This window comes from Sebastes umbrosus, chromosome 19 (genome assembly GCF_015220745.1).
Source record: "Sebastes umbrosus isolate fSebUmb1 chromosome 19, fSebUmb1.pri, whole genome shotgun sequence".
NCBI classification, from domain to species: domain Eukaryota; kingdom Metazoa; phylum Chordata; class Actinopteri; order Perciformes; family Sebastidae; genus Sebastes; species Sebastes umbrosus.
The window spans coordinates 1662538-1682783 of record NC_051287.1 but is presented as its reverse complement, the minus strand read 5'-3'; the positions used below and the strand labels follow the sequence as shown (position 1 = coordinate 1682783).

Genomic DNA, 20246 nt, shown 5'->3' with positions numbered 1-20246 from the left:
CGCCTCAAACATGTGATGCTCTCCCTCTTTCTGTTCCTCTCTCTTCTGCCAGCTGAAGAATAAGTTCATGAAGAAGATTCCTCGTGATGCCGAAGCTTCCAACGTCCTGATCGGTGAGGTGGATTTTCTGGAAAAACCCTTTGTCTCCTTCGTACGTTTGGCTCAGGCCACGACTCTGGGAGGCCTCACCGAGGTCCCGGTGCCGACGAGGTGGGTGTCTCTCATGTCTCCTCTGTTAGCTCTCTGTGGAGTATGTCTCTTTGTATTTATTCACCTCTTGTTCTGGCAGGTTTCTCTTCATCCTGCTGGGCCCTCACGGCAAAACCAAGTCCTATAATGAGATCGGCAGAGCTATCGCTACGCTCATGGTGGACGATGTAAGTGACTGCTGCTGTCCCACCCGGATTCACGACTACACTCACACACACACGTTGAATCTGATTTCTTTACTTCCTGTCAGCTGTTCAGTGACGTCGCCTATAAAGCCAGGGACCGTGAAGACCTGATTGCAGGTGTGGATGAGTTTCTGGACGAGGTGATTGTCCTCCCTCCGGGGGAATGGGATCCAAAAATACGCATCGAACCTCCCAAGAAAGTTCCATCGGCAGAAATGAGGCATGTACATTTAATCACAATAAACGTACGCCGAGGAGTCAAATGTAGAAATGCCGGTACCGGTGAGCACCGGCCCACTTCCAACACTGATTTTGCCACTTTGATGTCCATGTGTCTCCAGACTACTTCTTGACTAATACCTTTAAGCAAGTCCCATCCTTCCCCTGACGCCGGGTTCTGTCTCCATGTTTACGGCAGGAAGTCGGTGCTGAATCTGAACGAGTTGGGTCAAATGAACGGCTCGGCCGGCGGAGCAGCTGGAGGAGAAGATGAAGAGTTTCCGGCTCCACACGAGCTCGGAGAGGAGCTGAAATTCACTGGGAGGTATGGAAAGGGAAAAAACATCACGTGTCCCAGTTCCATCCTGGTTCTATCGTCGTTAACGGTGTGATCGACCTCGCTCTGATCGACCTCGCTCTGATAGGTTTGCAGGTGGCTTATGGCTGGACATCAAACGGAAGATCCCGTGGTTTTGTAGTGACATCTACGACGGCTTCCATATCCAGTCCATCTCTGCTGTGCTCTTCATCTACCTGGGCTGCATCACCAATGCCATCACGTTTGGAGGACTGCTCGGGGACGCTACCGACAATTACCAGGTCTTCATTCACCGTCCAGCCAGAGTTATATATCTGACACAATCACCTCACAGCTTAATGACGTTTTTCTCCTTTCAAAGGGAGTGATGGAGAGTTTCCTCGGCACGGCTCTAGCGGGGACCGTCTTTTGTGTTTTGGTGGCCAACCCCTCATCATCCTCAGCTCAACTGGACCCATCCTCATCTTTGAGAAACTGCTTTATGATTTCAGCAAGTAAGCAGAAGCACTCAGATGTGAATGGTACAAATAACCAGATACAACTTCCAACACTTTGTCTCTCTGTCTTCTCAACAGGAGCAACGGGATAGACTACATGGAGCTGCGTCTGTGGATCGGCATTCACTCGTGTCTCCAGTGTTTCCTGCTGGTGATCACAGACGCCAGCTACATCATCAAATACATGACCCGCTTCACAGAGGAGGGTTTCTCCAGCCTCATCTCCTTCATATTCATCTCTGATGCCATCAAGAAGATGGTGAGTAACGTGCAGGGTGAAAGTAGGCCGGTACGGTACGGTATCTGCTAACGTTAGGTCAACCTACAGCTAGTTGCCTCCGCTAAGTTTCTATGTTTCTCTATCATTAACATTGTCACATAGGGCATTTGTGCTGCAGCCAGGTGGTGTCGGAATAATCAGAAAAATGAATTCTCGACTGAGAAAATGAATGTGAATGCCCCCCTCAAGTCTGAACTACAACGCAAACACAGCTAACGTGTTGTTTAAGCATTAAAACACAACACATCTTCTTTGTTGTGTCCATGTTGTTTCCACATTACGACTTAAAGCTCACGAACACATCGAAGTTGGAAGAACGACTTAGCAACTCTGGAAATGGGACAATCCAACGAGCAAATGAATGCACCGCTGTCTGCGCTCTTCTAGTTTTCTTATAAATTGCTTCTAAATTTGTCGGCCAGTACGGACCAGCAGGTTTTTAATCCGTGCTGGAGGGAATCCCGATCCTTCCAAAACTGTTTCTGCTGGCAAACGTCAACTTCTGCTGCAGCTGACTGTTTGATATGGAGTGCTGTGGGTTTTTGGCAGGCAGTGGTTTCTTGCAAAAATCTCCGAAATAAAATGAGAAAATAAGCTGTGATGTTTCATGATGTTCAGTTTTATTCCTAAACGGACAGTAAGTCAAACAATCTATGCGACTTGTGAACCTCTGCTGGCATAAAGGTGTACGTGCTTATCTTTACTCTCTAAACACACACTGTGCTTGCAAATTAATTTAGTTGTAATATTTAAAAAGTTACAAACAGTCCCTTTAAACCATTATTAAATATCATTTTGAAAAAATGAGTGCGTGTGTTCAAGGATGCATGAAGCTCAGGATGGGAGGAGAACAATATGAAGTGATGAAGGTCGGGTTAGTAGTACCGGCAAGAACTTTAATCTACTTTCACCCCTGGTAACGTGCGAAGTGGACAAACACCAAATGTTCAGATGAACAGCACAACAATAACACAACAATAACGCAACAATAACACAACAATAACACAACAATAACACAACAATAACGCAACAATAACACAACATAACACAATAATAACACAACATAACACAATAATAACACAACAATAACACAACAATAACACAACAATAACACAACAATAACACAACATAACACAATAATAACACAACAATAACACAACATAACACAATAATAACACAACAATAACACAACAATAACACAACAATAATGCAACAATAACACAACAATAATGCAACAATAACACAACAATAACACAACAATAACACAACAATAACGCAACAATAACACAACATAACACAATAATAACACAACATAACACAATAATAACACAACAATAACACAACAATAACACAACAATAACACAACAATAACACAACATAACACAATAATAACACAACAATAACACAACATAACACAATAATAACACAACAATAACACAACAATAACACAACAATAATGCAACAATAACACAACAATAATGCAACAATAACACAACAATAACACAACAATAACAACAATAACACAACAATAACAACAATAACACAACAATAACACAACAATAACACAACAATAACACTGGTTTGTTTTCCACAGGTAGGAGCCTGGAAGTATTACCCGATCAACCGAGGCTTCAAGCCGGACTTCATCACTGCCTACAAGTGTGAATGCATCGCACCAGACCAGGGTGAGTCTTCAAACTCTTTCTTTTTCTTTCTTTACATGTTCTGTTTTCTGAGTTTTCTCACCTAAAATGTTCATAACTGATTTGGTAAATACATTTAGAGATGGAGCTGACACATGTTACTATTCTTAAAGGGACTGTTTGTAACTTTTTAAGCGTTTAAATGTACCGGGATGGGACACACCCGCTCACATGTTGCCGCTGAAATATAGAGTGATATTGTGGTTTTAGCTGACGTGTGTCGCCGCACTGTGTTGAGCGATGCTCGTTCAGGTATATTTAGAGCGAGCAAGCGCGAGCCCGGCGCTGACTTTCGTTGATTTCACGGCCACAGGTGTCGCTGTTAACAAGCAATTCTGAAAGTTACAAACAGTCCCTTTAAAGGAATGGTTCAACATTTGGGGAAGAAATGGTGAAGAAAGCAAATGCATGAATTTCCAAGATGCTGAACTGTTCTTTTAATGACATTACACAATCTGACATGACATATACAAGGTGATTTATATCATTAACAGCTACAGCATTTGTCTATCATCAAGATAATTAGGAAATGATTTCCCTGTTATAAGACAGGAGATATTTCAGTGTGATTAGATGTGAATATTTGGTCTTTACTCTGTGATGATGTGTGTGTCTCGTCTGTTTCTGCCTCATTTTTGGATGCTGTCTGACAAAGTGAGTATGCACATGTCGACTCTGGTAGAGACCGTTTGAACAACATCTTAAGTGACTTGATTAGAGGAATACTCGCTGCCTGGAGGCTTTCAATGTGACTCTGAAAAGTTTAAAACCTGGTTTCAAATCATCTTTAATATTTCTCTGATTAAATAAGCAACAGTCAAATTTAAAGTTCAAAAAACATCCTCAGTATTTATTAAGAGTTTAACACCCGACATCATTCAACAACACACTGAGGATGGAGGAGGAATTGTTGCTGTATCATATTATGGCATAACAATCACAGTGTTACCCATCATGTAACGCATCATTCATTTGGTTTTCTCCGTTTCCCTCTTGTGTTTTCGCTCCTCAGCATCTGCGCTGGGCTTGAATGTTTCAGCTCCACTCGCAGATGATAACATGACTCTGCTGGTAAGTGACAAACGACAGAAAACATCACTCACATGAATCTTTTCTATTCCTCTTGAAGGTGAAGGTAACGGACACAAGTTGACCGAGTTGCATCTCCAGTTGTTTGAGGTTTTAAACTGATTTCACCAAACAGTGGCTGAAGTTTGATTTATCAAGCATCTCAGGGTCGGATCAAACCAGTCCGAACTGACGGAAACATTCTCACAGTGATGAATATTTGGGTCCCACTTTTAGGAGTAGGAGTTAAAGTATTTTATCAACTTTCTTAATTTATTAAATGGCTCTTATGTCAGCTGATATATTTGTTGTTGCCACAAATAAACAAGTTGCTCCTCCATGTCTGAGCTCCATCTTACGACTACTTTATGCTCTGCATTTAGCATTAGCTCATGCATTAGCCGCGGTCGCCATGACGACGGCGGTGGTTGTCCTTCCTTCTTCAGTCAGCTTGGTTCTCTACTGTATAATATATACACTCACCGGCCACTTTATTAGGTACACCTTGCTAGTACCGGGTGGTCTTCATCTGCTTCAAGGTTGGACGTGTTGTGCGTTCAGAGATGGTATTCTGCATACCTTGGTTGTAACGAGTGGTTATTTGAGTTACTGTTGCCTTTCTATCATCTCCAACCACTCTGCCCATTCTCCTCTGACCTCTGACATCAACAAGGCATTTCCATCCACACAACTGCCGCTCACCGGATATGTTCTCTTGTTGAGACCGTTCTCTGTAAACCCTAGAGATGGTTGTGCGTGAAAATCCCAGTAGATCAGCAGTTTTTGAAATACTCAGACCAGCCCGTCTGGCACCAACAACCATGCCACGTTCAAAGTCACTTAAATCCCTTTCTTCCCCATTCTGATGCTCGGTTTGAACTTCAGCAAGTCGTCTTCACCACCTCTAGATGACGTAATGCATTGAGTTGCTGCCATGTGATTGGCTGATTAGCTATTTGTGTTAACAAGCAATTGAACAGGTGTGCCTAATAAAGTGGCCGGTGAGTGTATATAATATTTACGATGTGAAATCAGTGCGGTCAGGATGCACTTCTGAGGCGATCAGGGGATGTAAAAAACACTCTTAACATACCTCACACCACAGGAACATCTGGAAAGATCATCTTTAGAACCATCAAACGATCAGGGCTTTGCTGACGATCACTGGGAGGAATCAGACCCAACATCGTCTTGATTCTAGTGAAGTGTGAACCCGGCATTAAGTTTCTGGCAGCTCCTCGGAGAGTCCCACAAACAGCTATGCTGGCTTTATATGAATGGGAGAATAAATCAAAAATCTTTCAAAAACCAGACACTAAGATTGCTCATCACAAGAGCCAATACACCTCACAGAAGTGTCCAAAGTAGAGAGAAGATAGTAGATATCTAGTAGAAGATCATTTCTATTTTGTGGCTCTAAATGTGGTAAAACAGCGACGTCATGCTCGCTTCTAGAGAGCAAGTCTGCTGAAAGTCCGAGTCTTTTCAGTGTGATTTGTAGGGTTGATTCTGAGATGCTTGTTAAGTCCTTTAAGAGAGGAGCTCTGTGTTTCCTGTTTCTATGTCCTGTATTGTTTTTTCTTCTGTTATCGCTTGTCTTTTCTCTTTTGTCTCTGCTTCTTCTCCTCTTCCGAACCCTCCCTTTTGATTTTCCCTTCTCCGTCTTCTACTCCCCATCCCACCCCGTCTCCCCTCTCCTCCCACTCTCCTCCTCCACCCCGTGTCCTGTCTCTGTAGTTTAACTTGACAGACCTGGACTGGAGTATGCTGAGTAAGAAAGAGTGTGTGAAGTATGGAGGTATGCTGGTGGGGAACTCCTGTAAGTATGTTCCCGATTTGGCCCTCATGTCCTTCATCCTCTTCTTTGGCACCTACTCCATGACCGTTTCCCTCAAGAAGTTCAAGTTCAGCCGCTACTTCCCGACAAAGGTAAGACACAAGACCTCCGTTGTTTCATTTCCCACGGTGTCTTTAATGCTGTTGTAGATTCCCTAGAAGTCAACCTGCACGGGACATGTTTGGGATATTTATCAAAGCATGTTGTCCTCTGCTCTCCCTGAATGTCCTCTCCCATGTTGTCCTCTGCTCTCCCTGAACGTCCTCTCCCATGTTGTCCTCTGCTCTCCCTGAACGTCCTCTCCCATGTTGTCCTCTGCTCTCCCTGAACGTCCTCTCCCATGTTGTCCTCTGCTCTCCCTGAACGTCCTCTCCCATGTTGTCCTCTGCTCTCCCTGAATGTCCTCTCCCATGTTGTCCTCTGCTCTCCCTGAATGTCCAGTTCCGCTCCCTGATCAGTGATTTCTCCATCATCATTTCCATCCTGGTCTTCTGTGGACTGGATAACCTGATGGGGCTGGACACCCCCAAACTGCACGTCCCCACTGAGATCAAGGTCCACTCCTCCCTAAATACGTCTTTCACCGTCCCCAAACTCTTTGATGTCCCTGCTTGGATGCTTCTCGTCCCCCGAGGACGTTGTTTTTATGCATTTCTAATCAGTCTTTTGATTTATCAATGCAATGATTCTTGTCCAGAGTATAACTTCTCTTTTCTCTTGTCTTCATTTCCTCCTGTACGCACCTTGTCCTTTTTACTCGTACGTCTCCCCTCCTCGCTGTCGTACTACACGTCTCCCCCCTCGTCCTCCTTCTGTCTCAGCTGAGGAAGCTTATCAGTGATTTTTCCATCTTCATGTCAATCATGTCCTTTGTGGGTCTGGATATGTTGATGGGGTTAGACACACCCAAACTAATCGTTCCAACTGAGTTCAAGGTATTTTGATTTCTCACCTAATCATGTGTTGATTTATAATGTGCATCTGTTTCTCCTGTGTGCATGCCAGCAGCGGTGGGAAGAACATGTACTCTAGGACTGTACTTGAGTTTGAGGTTCTTAATTTATCAGTTAGAGGGCAGAACGAGTTCTTATACTTTAATACTTTAAGTTCATTTAGCTGATAATACTTCTGTACTTTTACTTAAGATATTGAATAGAGGACTTTTAGTTGTAATGTTAGTTTAGTTTAAATGTTATTTGCCACGTAACTTCCGTACTTAAGTAGCGCCACTTCCAGAGTTATTTTAACCCAAACCCCCGTTCCTAAAACTAACCAAGTATTTTTGTTGCCTAAACCTAACCCAGTTGTTTCCTGTGAAGACGGAAGTTTATTTTGAAAACACTGTATGCATGTAAGGAGCGTAAATTGACGCGTGTTGCTGGACATTCGTAGGAGAATGCACGAAAAATGAGGAATGACTTTTAGTAAGATATCATACAAACCATTGTATGTATGGAGGACAGAACCTGCCAAAATAAAAAATAAATGAAAAATAAATAAATGACTTGATAGATAAATAAATAAATATGTCATTATATGTAGTAAAAAATAATATTAAAAATAAATGTAGCCATTAATTAATTGATAGAATATAACATGAATTGATATTTGTTTTAATTTGCTTATCTTTGTATTAATTCCATTATTTATTTATTTTCCCTTCTGTTTAATTTTCCGTTTTGATTTATTTATGTATTTATTTTTATTGTTTTTTTAAATGTATTTATTTATTTTTGCATGTACTTATTATTTATTAATTTATTTCTGCATTTATTTATTTTTCATTTATTTTTATAATTAGGGCTGTCAAAGTTAACGCGGTAACGCAAATTTGCTAGCAGTGGCGGGAAGTACATTTACTCTAGGACTGTACTGGAGTTTGAGGTTCTTAATCAGTTAGAGGGCAGAACGAGTTCTTATACTTTGATACTTTAAGTTCATTTAGCTGATAATACTTCTGTACGTTTACTTAAGATATTGAATAGAGGACTTTTAGTATTTGTACATTGTTGTATTTGGATCTGAAAACCTCTCCCACCACTGTTAGTATGTTTTAGTTGAATCATATAGATGTAAAGCATTTGGTTATTTTAGATGGATGTGTTGAGTCACCTCTACTATATATTTATATGTCATTATTATTATTATGATATCAGCCCACGCGTCCTGACCGCGGCTGGTTGGTGATGCCGTTTGGTAAGAACCCCTGGTGGTGGTACGTGGCCAGCTTCGTTCCCGCTCTCCTGGTCACCATCCTCATCTTCATGGACCAGCAGATCAGCGCCGTCATCGTCAACCGCAAAGAAAACAAACTGAAGGTAAATAAAGAAACCCGACGTCATCAACACAATCCTGTTTCACTTTACAGGAAATACATTTTAAATTCAACAAAAGCAGATATCAAAATAAGATCAGACGTGATTTACCGGAAGGTTTATCTTCTGTGTTTTCAGTAAATATAACGTCACATTTGAATGTCAGAATTAAATAAGACTATTCCATATGTAATGTTAAGTATATCTCTGATGTATATCTTAATAAACGTGAGCTAAATTGGTCAATTATTCAACAGAAAACCATCAGAGTTTAGAATAAAGGTTGTTTCATAAATGTGTATGATTGAATTTGTGATCATTCAAACACTTTAAAACAGCTCAGTTATTTTTTTTAATAAAGAGGTCTTTGTTTCCCGGCACAAAAGATGAATAAATATCAGCAAAAACAAAATAAAGAAAAACATTGGTATTGGCTAAAAGCCAAATTGTTAATTTAAACATCGGTATCGGCTCAGAATTTCACATTTAGGTGCATCCCTAGTTCTTTATGTCTCTCACTTATGTGGTTTAGTAATGGTGCTCTTATGATGATTTTTTATTATGCATTTCTTATGATTTGTTTTTAATGTATTTTGTTCTTCCTGCTCTTTCTATAACATTTTATTAAAAGGTTTTAAGTTAAAGGGTTTTTAAAGTTTGCCACATTAAATAGGGACATTTTTATGGAGGACGGAACCTGCCAAAATAAAAAATATATGAATAAATAAATAAATACACTAAAAACACTATTTTAGTTTTTTCTCGTAAATTTATGACTTTAATCTTGGAAATTATAACATTTCCATAATTGTAATTTTTTTTCCTGTTACTTTTTATTTATTTACTCATTTCATCCATACATGTACTACGTTCTCCATGATACAAACTCATTTCATCATACAATATAAATAAAACAAGTCTAAGAACTATGGAGGATGGAACCTGCCAAAATAAAAAATAAATGAATAAATGACTCAATAAATAAATAAATGTCATTAAATGTAGTAAAAATAATATTAAAAATAAATGTAGCTATTTATTAATTGATAAAATGTGACATAAATTGATATTTCTGTTTTCTTTATTTATTCATCTTTGTATTAATTCCCTTATTTATATATTTATTTTAGATTTCGGTAGGTTCCGTCCTCCATACATTTTGGGTTAAGCCCTCTTTGGGACAACGATTGGCCTGAAGTCACATGACCACATACCCAGCCCACCTTTGTAGGTGTGCCATTGGCTGATTTGTGTGTGGATGTATATGATTGGATGTCTGTCATGTTTCCTGCTTCCTGCCTGCTCTGTTTAAATGTCTGTTTGATGATGACTGATGGAAGCCACTGAAGCTGAAACACAATAACGTTGATCTTTTTAGTACAAGTGTTGCTGCAGTTTGACCTCTTGTAATGTGATTACAGAAAGGTTGTGGCTACCACTTGGACCTGTTCTGGGTGGGTGTGCTGATGGCTGCGTGTTCCTTCATGGGTCTGCCGTGGTACGTAGCAGCGACCGTCATCTCCATCGCACACATCGACTCTCTGAAGATGGAGAGCGAGTCCAGCGCGCCGGGAGAGCAGCCACAGTTCCTCGGAGTCCGGTAAGACTCTCCTGACGCTGTACGTGGTAGTGTTGCACCGTATACCGATACTAGACAGGTATCGCGATACCCTGCTGTTAGAAATGGTACGATACCTTGCTTTATTAGTACCGGTACTTTAAGAATCTCTCCAAGCATCTCCTGTAATTCAGCAAACACGTGTTAAAGTATTATTTTACCCTGTTTCTCTGTAACGTGATATGGACGGAGAGGAAAAGCAGTCTGGTAGCGAGAGGGACACAAACACCACTTGTTTACGACACAGCTCTTTTTACAGTTACTGTGTTGTCTTCCTGGCTTTAGCAGCTTTTCTCTGATCAACTTCTCACAGAACTTCATCTGAATTTATTCAGAAAACACTGTTTATACATTTAATACTTTATTGATCCCCGGGGGACATTTTTTAGAATAATAATATATATAAACATTTTTTAGAATAATAATATATATAAAAAAAATTTAGAATAATTTTATATATACATTTTTAGAATAATAATATATATAAACATTTTTTAGAATAATTTTATATATACATTTTTTTTAGAATAATAATATATATAAACATTTTTTAGAATAATAATATTTATAAACATTTTTTAGAATAATAATATATATAAACATAGATAAGTTTTAAGAAAAATAAGAATAAAGATGAAATGTAAATATGTGTGCATTATCAAAAATAAATGCAAATATTAAATCAAAGAAATCACATAAACTCAAGTATAGGGGACATCAGATTACTGCATATTATTTTTTTAATTAATACATTTTAACATTTGTAATTAATAATTAAAAAATAATTTTAAGTTCCACGTTCTGTCATCTATTACTCCATTACCTTTCCTGATGTTTTAGAGAGTTGCCGTGGTATTGTTTCAGTATCGGTGTCAAGGTCATTTAACGGTATGATTGTTTGTATGATTCTGTATTTGTAGGGAGCAGAGGTTGACGGGTATTCTGGTGTTCGTTCTCACCGGACTCTCCATTTTCCTCGCTCCTATTCTCCAGGTAAGTTAGTAGATGTATGAACACGGGTGATTATGTGATGTTTCTTTATTGATTTCACTTTAAACTTACTGTATCTTATAATGTTGTATTTTCTGTTCTGTTTAATTCAGTACATCCCCATGCCCGTCCTGTATGGAGTGTTCCTTTACATGGGAGTGGCCTCACTGAGCGGCATCCAGGTAGATCGAAGATGATATTCATATATCCATGTTTTACTTATGTACACTATGGGAAGTGTGTTTTTTTTGTCCACTTTCACATGTACAGATCTAGGATGGCGTATTAGGACCACTGTAAATAAAAAAAACCTTGACTATTCTCTGAGATTAAAGTGGTAAATTTGCAAGAAAAAACTCAAATGTACAAGAAAAAAACTTTTTTTCTACTGAATACGCCCAGTTTCACGGTAAGTTCTTTTCAAAATCTGGATGTTGATGATAATCTGGTGATTCTGGGCTAAAATCAGAAGTATTTCCTTATTGTTAAATCCGATTGCAAAGTATATTCTGATGAGGTCATCCACTGCAGGCATAATACACGGCAGGACTGTGGTGTGATGAGGTTGATCCAACCCTGCAACGTAACGTGATGTGGTTCTTTGACAACAACAAAAACAAAAACATATTTTTCACATATTTTTGGGACATTTTCCACAAATTTTTCACATATTGTTTGGACATTTTTCACATATTCTTTTTATATTTTCCACAAATATTTCAGACATTTTCCACACATTTTCCACATATTTTTTTTTATATTTTCCACACATTTTTGGGACATTTTCCACACATATTTTCTGACAATTTCCACACGTTGATCACTGTAGATTTTTATCAAATCAGAAGTATTTCCTTATTGTTAAATCTGATTGCAAAGTATATTCTGATGAGGTCATCCACTGCAGGCATAATACATGGCACGATGAGGTTGATCCAACCCTGTAACGTGATGTGATGTGGTTCTTTGACAACAAAAAAAAAAACAAAACTATTTTTTCTGATTTTTTTTTTTCGTACATTTGTAATTTCTTTTCTTGTAAATTTTCCACTCACGTCTCAGAGATTATTATAAGATTAGATATTCATCCCCAGCAAATAAATTCAATTGTTGCAGCAGCATAAGGACAGAAATATTACAACAAACAAAATAATATGTATACAAAAACGTACCTAAGACACCTGAGAACATGTTTTGTGTCCTTCTGTTCCAGTTCTGGGAGCGTATCAAGCTGTATCTGATGCCGCCCAAACACCAGCCAGACTTCTCCTTCCTGCGTCACGTTCCTCTGAGACGAGTCCATCTCTTCACCCTCGTCCAGATCATCTGTCTGGCTGTCCTCTGGATCCTGAAGTCCACCTTCCTGGCCATCATCTTCCCAGTAATGGTGAGTGTGTTACTGTGGATCTTGTGTCCTTCTATTTGTAGTATTTATCAGCACATCAGATATGTTTAAGTCATTCACGCTGTTCGCACACTGTTACCTACGAAAAGTTAAGGAAATATAAAGAGTGTCAAACGGCGCGTTGGTAGGAGGTCGGGGTGGAAGGGTGTGTCAAAAAACATCAGACTTTCAAAAACGTCTGAAAAAAAAGATCTGAAAAAATAGTCTGAAAAAAAAGGTCTGAAAAAATGTCTGGAAAAAAGATCTAAAAAAAAAGATCTGAAAAAAAAGTCTGAAAAAAAAGATCTGAAAAAATGTCTGGAAAAGAAAGATCTGAAAAAAAGATCTGAAAAAATTTCCGAAAAAAAGTCTGAAAAAATGATCTGAAAAAAAAGTCTGAAAAAAATGTCAGAAAAAAAGTCTGAAAAAAATGTCTGAAAAAAGATCTGAAAAAATGTCCGAAAAAAAAGTCTGAAAAAAAGATCAGAAAAAATGTTCGAAAAAAAAGTCTGAAAAAAAAGATCTAAAAAAAAGATCTGAAAAAATGTCCGAAAAAAAAGTCTGAAAAAAAAGATCTAAAAAAAAGATCTGAAAAAATGTCTGGAAAAGAAAGATCTGAAAAAAAGATCTGAAAAAATTTCCGAAAAAAAGTTTGAAAAAATGATCTGAAAAAAAAATCTGAAAAAAATGTCCGAAAAAAAGTCTGAAAAAAAATGTCTGAAAAAAGATCTGAAAAAAAGATCTGAAAAAATGTCCGAAAAAATGTCCGAAAAAAAAGTCTGAAAAAAAAGATCTAAAAAAAAGATCTGAAAAAATGTCCGAAAAAAAAGTCTGAAAAAAAAGATCTAAAAAAAAATCTGAAAAAATGTCTGGAAAAGAAAGATCTGAAAAAAAGATCTGAAAAAATGGCCGAAAAAAAAGTCTGAAAAAAAAGATCTAAAAAAAAAGATCTGAAAAAATGTCCGAAAAAAAAGTCTGAAAAAAAAGATTTAAAAAAAAGATCTGAAAAAATGTCTGGAAAAAAAGTCTGAAAAAAAAGATCTGAAAAAATGTCCGAAAAAAAAGTCTGAAAAAAAGATCTGAAAAAATGTCCGAAAAAAAAGTCTGAAAAAAAAGTCTGAAAAAAAGATCTGAAAAAATGTCCGAAAAAAAACTCTGAAAAAAAACTCTGAAAAAAAAGATCTGAAAAAAAGATCTGAAAAAATTTCCGAAAAAAAGTCTGAAAAAAAAGTCTGAAAAAAATGTCCGAAAAAAAGTCTGAAAAAAAAATGTCTGAAAAATGTCTGAAAAAAAGTCTGAAAAAAAAGATCTGAAAAAATGTCTGGAAAAGAAAGATCTGAAAAAAAGATCTGAAAAAATGATCTGAAAAAAAAGTCTGAAAAAAATGTCTGAAAAAAATGTCTGAATAAAAGGTCTGAAAAAAAAGTCTGAAAAAAAAGATCTGAAAAAATGTCTGAAAAAAAGTCTGAAAAAAAAAGACCTGAAAAAAAAAGATCTGAAAAAATGTCCGAAAAAAAAGTCTGACAAAAAACATCTGACAAAAGATCTAAAAAAAAGTTCTGAAAAACAAGATCTAAAAAAAAGTCTGAAAAAAATGTCCGAAAAAAAAAATCTGAAAAAAGATCTGAAAAAATGTCTGAAAAAAAGTCTGAAAAAAAAGATCTAAAAAAAAAAAGATCTAAAAAAAAGTCTGAAAAAGAAGTCTGAAAAAAGGTCCTAAAAAAAAGTCTGAAAAAAAAATCTGAAAAATGTCGGACAAAAAATGTCCGAAAAAAAAGTCTGAAAAAAAAGATCTAAAAAAAAATCTGAAAAAATGTCTGGAAAAGAAAGATCTGAAAAAAAGATCTGAAAAAATGGCCGAAAAAAAAAGTCTGAAAAAAAAGTCTGAAAAAAAGATCTGAAAAAATGTCCGAAAAAAAAACTCTGAAAAAAAACTCTGAAAAAAAAGATCTGAAAAAAAGATCTGAAAAAATTTCCGAAAAAATGTCCGAAAAAAAAGTCTGAAAAAAAAGATTTAAAAAAAAGATCTGAAAAAATGTCTGGAAAAAAAGTCTGAAAAAAAAGATCTGAAAAAATGTCCGAAAAAAAAAGTCTGAAAAAAAGATCTGAAAAAATGTCCGAAAAAAAAGTCTGAAAAAAAAGTCTGAAAAAAAGATCTGAAAAAATGTCCGAAAAAAAAACTCTGAAAAAAAACTCTGAAAAAAAAGATCTGAAAAAAAGATCTGAAAAAATTTCCGAAAAAAAGTCTGAAAAAAAAGTCTGAAAAAAATGTCCGAAAAAAAGTCTGAAAAAAAATGTCTGAAAAATGTCTGAAAAAAAGTCTGAAAAAAAAGATCTGAAAAAATGTCTGGAAAAGAAAGATCTGAAAAAAAGATCTGAAAAAATGATCTGAAAAAAAAGTCTGAAAAAAATGTCTGAAAAAAATGTCTGAATAAAAGGTCTGAAAAAAAAGTCTGAAAAAAAAGATCTGAAAAAATGTCTGAAAAAAAGTCTGAAAAAAAAGACCTGAAAAAAAAAGATCTGAAAAAATGTCCGAAAAAAAAGTCTGACAAAAAACATCTGACAAAAGATCTAAAAAAAAGTTCTGAAAAACAAGATCTAAAAAAAAGTCTGAAAAAATGTCCGAAAAAAAAATCTGAAAAAAGATCTGAAAAAATGTCTGAAAAAAAGTCTGAAAAAAAAGATCTAAAAAAAAAAGATCTAAAAAAAAGTCTGAAAAAGAAGTCTGAAAAAAGGTCCTAAAAAAAAGTCTGAAAAAAAAATCTGAAAAATGTCGGACAAAAAATGTCCGAAAAAAAAATCTGAAAAAAGATCTGAAAAAATGTCTGAAAAAAAGTCTGAAAAAAAAGATCTGAAAAAAGTTCTGAAAAAAAGTCTGAAAAAAAAGATCTGAAAAAATGTCCGAAAAAACATCTGAAAAAAAGATCTAAAAAAAAGTTCTGAAAAAAAAGATCTGAAAAAAATGTCTGAAACAAAAGTCTGAAAAAAAAGATCTAAAAAAAAAAAGATCTAAAAAAAAGTCTGAAAAAAGGTCCTAAAAAAAGGTCTGAAAAAAAAATCTGAAAAATGTCGGACAAAAAATGTCTGAAAAAAGATCTGAAAAAAAAGATCTGAAAAAAAGATCTAAAAAAAATATCTGAAAAAAAGTCTGAAAAAAAAGTTCTGAAAAAAAAGTCTGAAAAATGTCTGAAAAAAAAGTCTGACAAAAAACATCTGAAAAAAAGATCTAAAAAAAAGTTCTGAAAAAAAATTCTGAAAAAAAAGATCTGAAAAAAATGTCTGAAACAAAAGTCTGAAAGAAAAGATCTAAAAAAAAAAGATCTAAAAAAAAGTCTGAAAAAAGGTCCTAAAAAAAAGTCTGAAAAAAAAATCTGAAAAATGTCGGACAAAAAATGTCTGAAAAAAGATCTGAAAAAAAAGATCTGAAAAAAAGATCTAAAAAAAAGATCTGAAAAAAAGTCTGAAAAAAAAGTTCTGAAAAAATGTCCTAAAAAAAGGTCTGAAAAAAAAAATCTGAAAAATGTCGGACAAAAAATGTCCGAAAAAAAATTCTGAAAAATGTCCGAAAAAAAAGTCTGAAAAATGTCCGAAAAAAAAGTCTGACAAAAAACATCTGAAAAAAAGATCTAAAAAAAAGTTCTGAAAAAAAATTCTGAAAAAAAAGATCTGAAAAAAATGTCTGATACAAAAGTCTGAAAGAAAAGATCTAAAAAAAAAGATCTAAAAAAAAGTCTGAAAAAAGGTCCTAAAAAAAAGTCTGAAAAAAAAATCTGAAAAATGTCGGACAAAAAATGTCCGAAAAAAAAATTCTGAAAAATGTCCGAAAAAAAAGTCTGAAAAATGTCCGAAAAAAAAGTCTGACAAAAAACATCTGAAAAAAAGATCTAAAAAAAAAGTTCTGAAAAAAAATTCTGAAAAAAAAGATCTGAAAAAAATGTCTGATACAAAAGTCTGAAAGAAAAGATATAAAAAAAAAGATCTAAAAAAAAGTCTGAAAAAAGGTCCTAAAAAAAAGTCTGAAAAAAAAATCTGAAAAATGTCGGACAAAAAATGTCCGAAAAAAAAAATCTGAAAAAAGTTCTGAAAAAAAAGATCTGAAAAAACGATCTAAAAAAAAGATCTGAAAAAAAGTCCAAAAAAAAAAGTCTGAAAATAAAGTTCTGAAAAAATGTCCTTAAAAAAGTCTGAAAAAAAAGTTCTGAAAAAAAGTCTGAAAAAAAAGATCTGAAAAAAAAAGATCTAAAAAAAAGATCTGAAAAAAAAGATCTAAAAAAAAGATCTGAAAAAATGTCTGAAAAAAAAGATCTGAAAAAAATGTCTGATAAAAAAGTCTGAAAGAAAAGATCTAAAAAAAAAAGATCTAAAAAAAAGTCTGAAAAAAGGTCCTAAAAAAAAGTCTGAAAAAAAAATCTGAAAAATGTCGGACAAAAAATGTCCGAAAAAAAAAATCTGAAAAAAGTTCTGAAAAAAAAGATCTGAAAAAAACGATCTAAAAAAAAGATCTGAAAAAAAGTCCAAAAAAAAAGTCTGAAAAAAAAGTTCTGAAAAAATGTCCTTAAAAAAGTCTGAAAAAAAAGTTCTGAAAAAAAGTCTGAAAAAAAAGATCTGAAAAAAAAGATCTAAAAAAAAAGATCTGAAAAAAAGATCTAAAAAAAAGATCTGAAAAAATGTCTGAAAAAAAAGATCTGAAAAAAAGATCTGAAAAATGTCGGACAAAAAATGTCCGAAAAAGAAGATCTGAAAAAAAGATCTAAAAAAAAGATTTGAAAAAATGTCCGAAAAAAAAGTCTGAAAAATGTCCGAAAAAAAAGTCTGACAAAAAACATCTGAAAAATGTCGGACAATAAATGTCCGAAAAAAAAGATCTAAAAAAAAGATCTGAAAAAAAGTCTGAAAAAAAAGATCTGAAAAAATGGCAGACAAAAAAAGGCTGAAAAATGTCCGAAACAAAAAACTTGAAAAATGTCGGACAAAAAAGTCTGAAAAAAAAGATCTGAAAAAATGTCCGAAATTACGTTGAATTTGACTTAAATAACGCCACTTCCAGAGTTATTTTAACCCAAACCCCCGTTCCTAAAACTAACCAAGTATTTTGTTGCCTAAACCTAACCCAGTTGTTTCCTGTGAAGACGGAAGTTTATTTTGAAAACACTGTATGCATGTAAGGAGCGTAAATTGACGCGTGTTGCTGGACATTCGTAGGAGAATGCACGAAAAATGAGGAATGACTTTTAGTAAGATATCATACAAACCATTGTATGTATGGAGGACAGAACCTGCCAAAATAAAAAATAAATGAAAAATAAATAAATGACTTGATAGATAAATAAATAAATATGATATTATATGTAGTAAAAAATAATATTAAAAATGAATGTAGCCATTAATTAATTGATAGAATACAACATGAATTGATATTTGTTTTAATTTGCTTATCTTTGTATTAATTCCATTATTTATTTATTTGCCCTTCTGTTTACGTTAACTGACTTTGTGTTTTGTATTTTACTTTACTCCCTTGATACTTTGCCTCGCGGACTGTCTGCTTTCCGGCTGGATACCTGAGGCCGAATTTTTTTTTTACATACATTTTTCAACATACTATACTATGACTTTTTTTTAATGACATTTTCGACATGCTATACTATGACTTTTAAAAAAAAATTGACATACTATAGTATGACTTTTTTCGACATGCTAGATTATACTGACATATACTTTTATGGAGTATTTTCACAGTGTGGTATTAGTACTTTTACTTAAGTAAAGGATCTGAATACTTCCTCCATCACTGTGTGTAGATTCTGGGTCTGATGGTCGTGAGGAAGCTGCTGGATCTGATGTTCTCACAACACGACTTGGCATGGCTGGACGACATCCTGCCGGACAAAGACAAGAAGAAGAAGGAGGACGACAAGACGAAGAAGAAGGAGAAGAAGGCGGCGGAGCCAGAGAGCGACGAGGAGGTGAGGGGGAAACATGAAATTAAAAGCAAACACAGATATCTGCCTGCCAAACACACTCAGCTACTGTAATCTCCATAAATTGGCGAGTGTGAGTCTCTATTATTTACTGCGTATTTAAATGTGTGTCACTCCATCTGTTGTGGGTGTGTCGTTCCTGGGTCTGTTTTCTCTGACTAATACTGTATGTTTCTCCTCTCTGTCCCACAGTGTTGCTGAAAAGGCACTGTACAACACTTACTACTGTCTTTTTGTCCGTCCATCCTCCTCTTAGTGTGTCTGTCTGCCTCTCCCACTGTTGTTGTAGCATCTCTGTGCCCGTTATGTCCTCTGATGACTCTGATTGAAGGATAAGGCCTAGTGCTATTCCATATTTTTGTTCAGAAATCCCATGAAAAGACTACAGGATGATATAAAAACCTTAAAAAGAAACCTTTAATTCTCCTTATATGTCATTTGCATCAGTGAATCTTCTCATATTGAATTCTTAAGCAACGTGAGCTCCCCCTTTTTTGTGCATTTTTATTTGTTTGTAATCCTCTTTCAATTATTTATTAATTTTTTTGTTCCTTTTGCTCTTTTGTTTGTAAAACACAAAAATGTTATTTGCATTGATCTTATCTGTAAACCTGAAAACCAATAAACATAATTTAAAAAAGGGGTCACAAATATATAGATTTATATTTTAAAAAGCCTCTGTAGCATCCTAAATTAGCTGCTCACTAGTTTTTATCAAACAAAGGAGGAAATAATGCATTTGTTGGGGACTATTTTCAGCGGTGGATTAATCCACATGTGGTGCTCTAGTGAGTATTAGTGGCAACAGGATGGTGTGTGTGGGATATTGAAATTTTTCAGCCATTTTTCTCATATTTTTTTGACATTTTTCACCTGTTATTTGGACATTTTCCACACATTTTTCACATATTATTTGGACATTTTTCACATATTATTTGGACATTTTCCACACATTTTTCACACATTTTTTTTCAGACATTTTTCTCATATTTTTTGGAATATTTTCTACATATTTTGCAGATATTTTCCATACATTTTTTGAACATTTTTCAGACATTTTTCTTATATCTTTGGACATTTTCCACACATTTTTCAGATATTTTCTCATAGTTTTTGGACATTTTCCAGACATTTTTCTCATATTTTTGAGACATTTTCCACACATTATTTGGACATCTCTGACATTTTTCACACGTTGATCTCTGTAGATTTTAATCAAACAAACACGAGGAGATAGCCCATTTGGACTATTTTTTAAGCAGCGGAGTAATCCACATGTGGTGCTCTCGTGGGTATTAGTGGGATTGAGTCAGAATAAACTACAGTGTGCGTGTTCATTGATGTGTTTTAATGGAGCTCTATGCCACGGAGGAAGAATGATGTTTGACAATAACAAAAGTATTGAATATGTGGAGTCTTATCCTTTAAACCCCAGTTTGTCCTGCATGCCGACCACTTCGTCTTTGTGTCCCTCAGCCGAACAGCTCTGTCCCCCCTCCAGTGAAGATTCCCATGGAGGCTATAGAGCCCCCCACAGAGCCAGTCCCCGTCCCTGTTAACCCCCCCACCCTAAACCCAGCCTCTGATTGTGAGTACACCAACCCTCTCCTCCACCTCTTGTTGTGACAGTTTGGTTAGTT

General features: G+C 35.4%; 1 protein-coding gene across 1 annotated transcript in view; it reads left to right on the top strand.

Moving 5' to 3' along the window:
- The window catches only part of slc4a5b (solute carrier family 4 member 5b), a 70215-nt gene that overhangs the window by 45539 nt on the left and 4430 nt on the right, over positions 1 to 20246 (top strand). The window contains 19 exon segments of the mRNA XM_037753698.1: positions 53 to 210; positions 290 to 377; positions 461 to 615; positions 814 to 939; positions 1040 to 1214; positions 1295 to 1343; positions 1346 to 1427; positions 1509 to 1689; positions 3305 to 3395; positions 4426 to 4484; positions 6219 to 6410; positions 6760 to 6873; positions 8475 to 8636; positions 10055 to 10233; positions 11172 to 11244; positions 11355 to 11423; positions 12455 to 12628; positions 18427 to 18591; positions 20083 to 20194. Of these exon segments, the coding sequence (XP_037609626.1) occupies positions 53 to 210; positions 290 to 377; positions 461 to 615; positions 814 to 939; positions 1040 to 1214; positions 1295 to 1343; positions 1346 to 1427; positions 1509 to 1689; positions 3305 to 3395; positions 4426 to 4484; positions 6219 to 6410; positions 6760 to 6873; positions 8475 to 8636; positions 10055 to 10233; positions 11172 to 11244; positions 11355 to 11423; positions 12455 to 12628; positions 18427 to 18591; positions 20083 to 20194 (2404 nt within the window).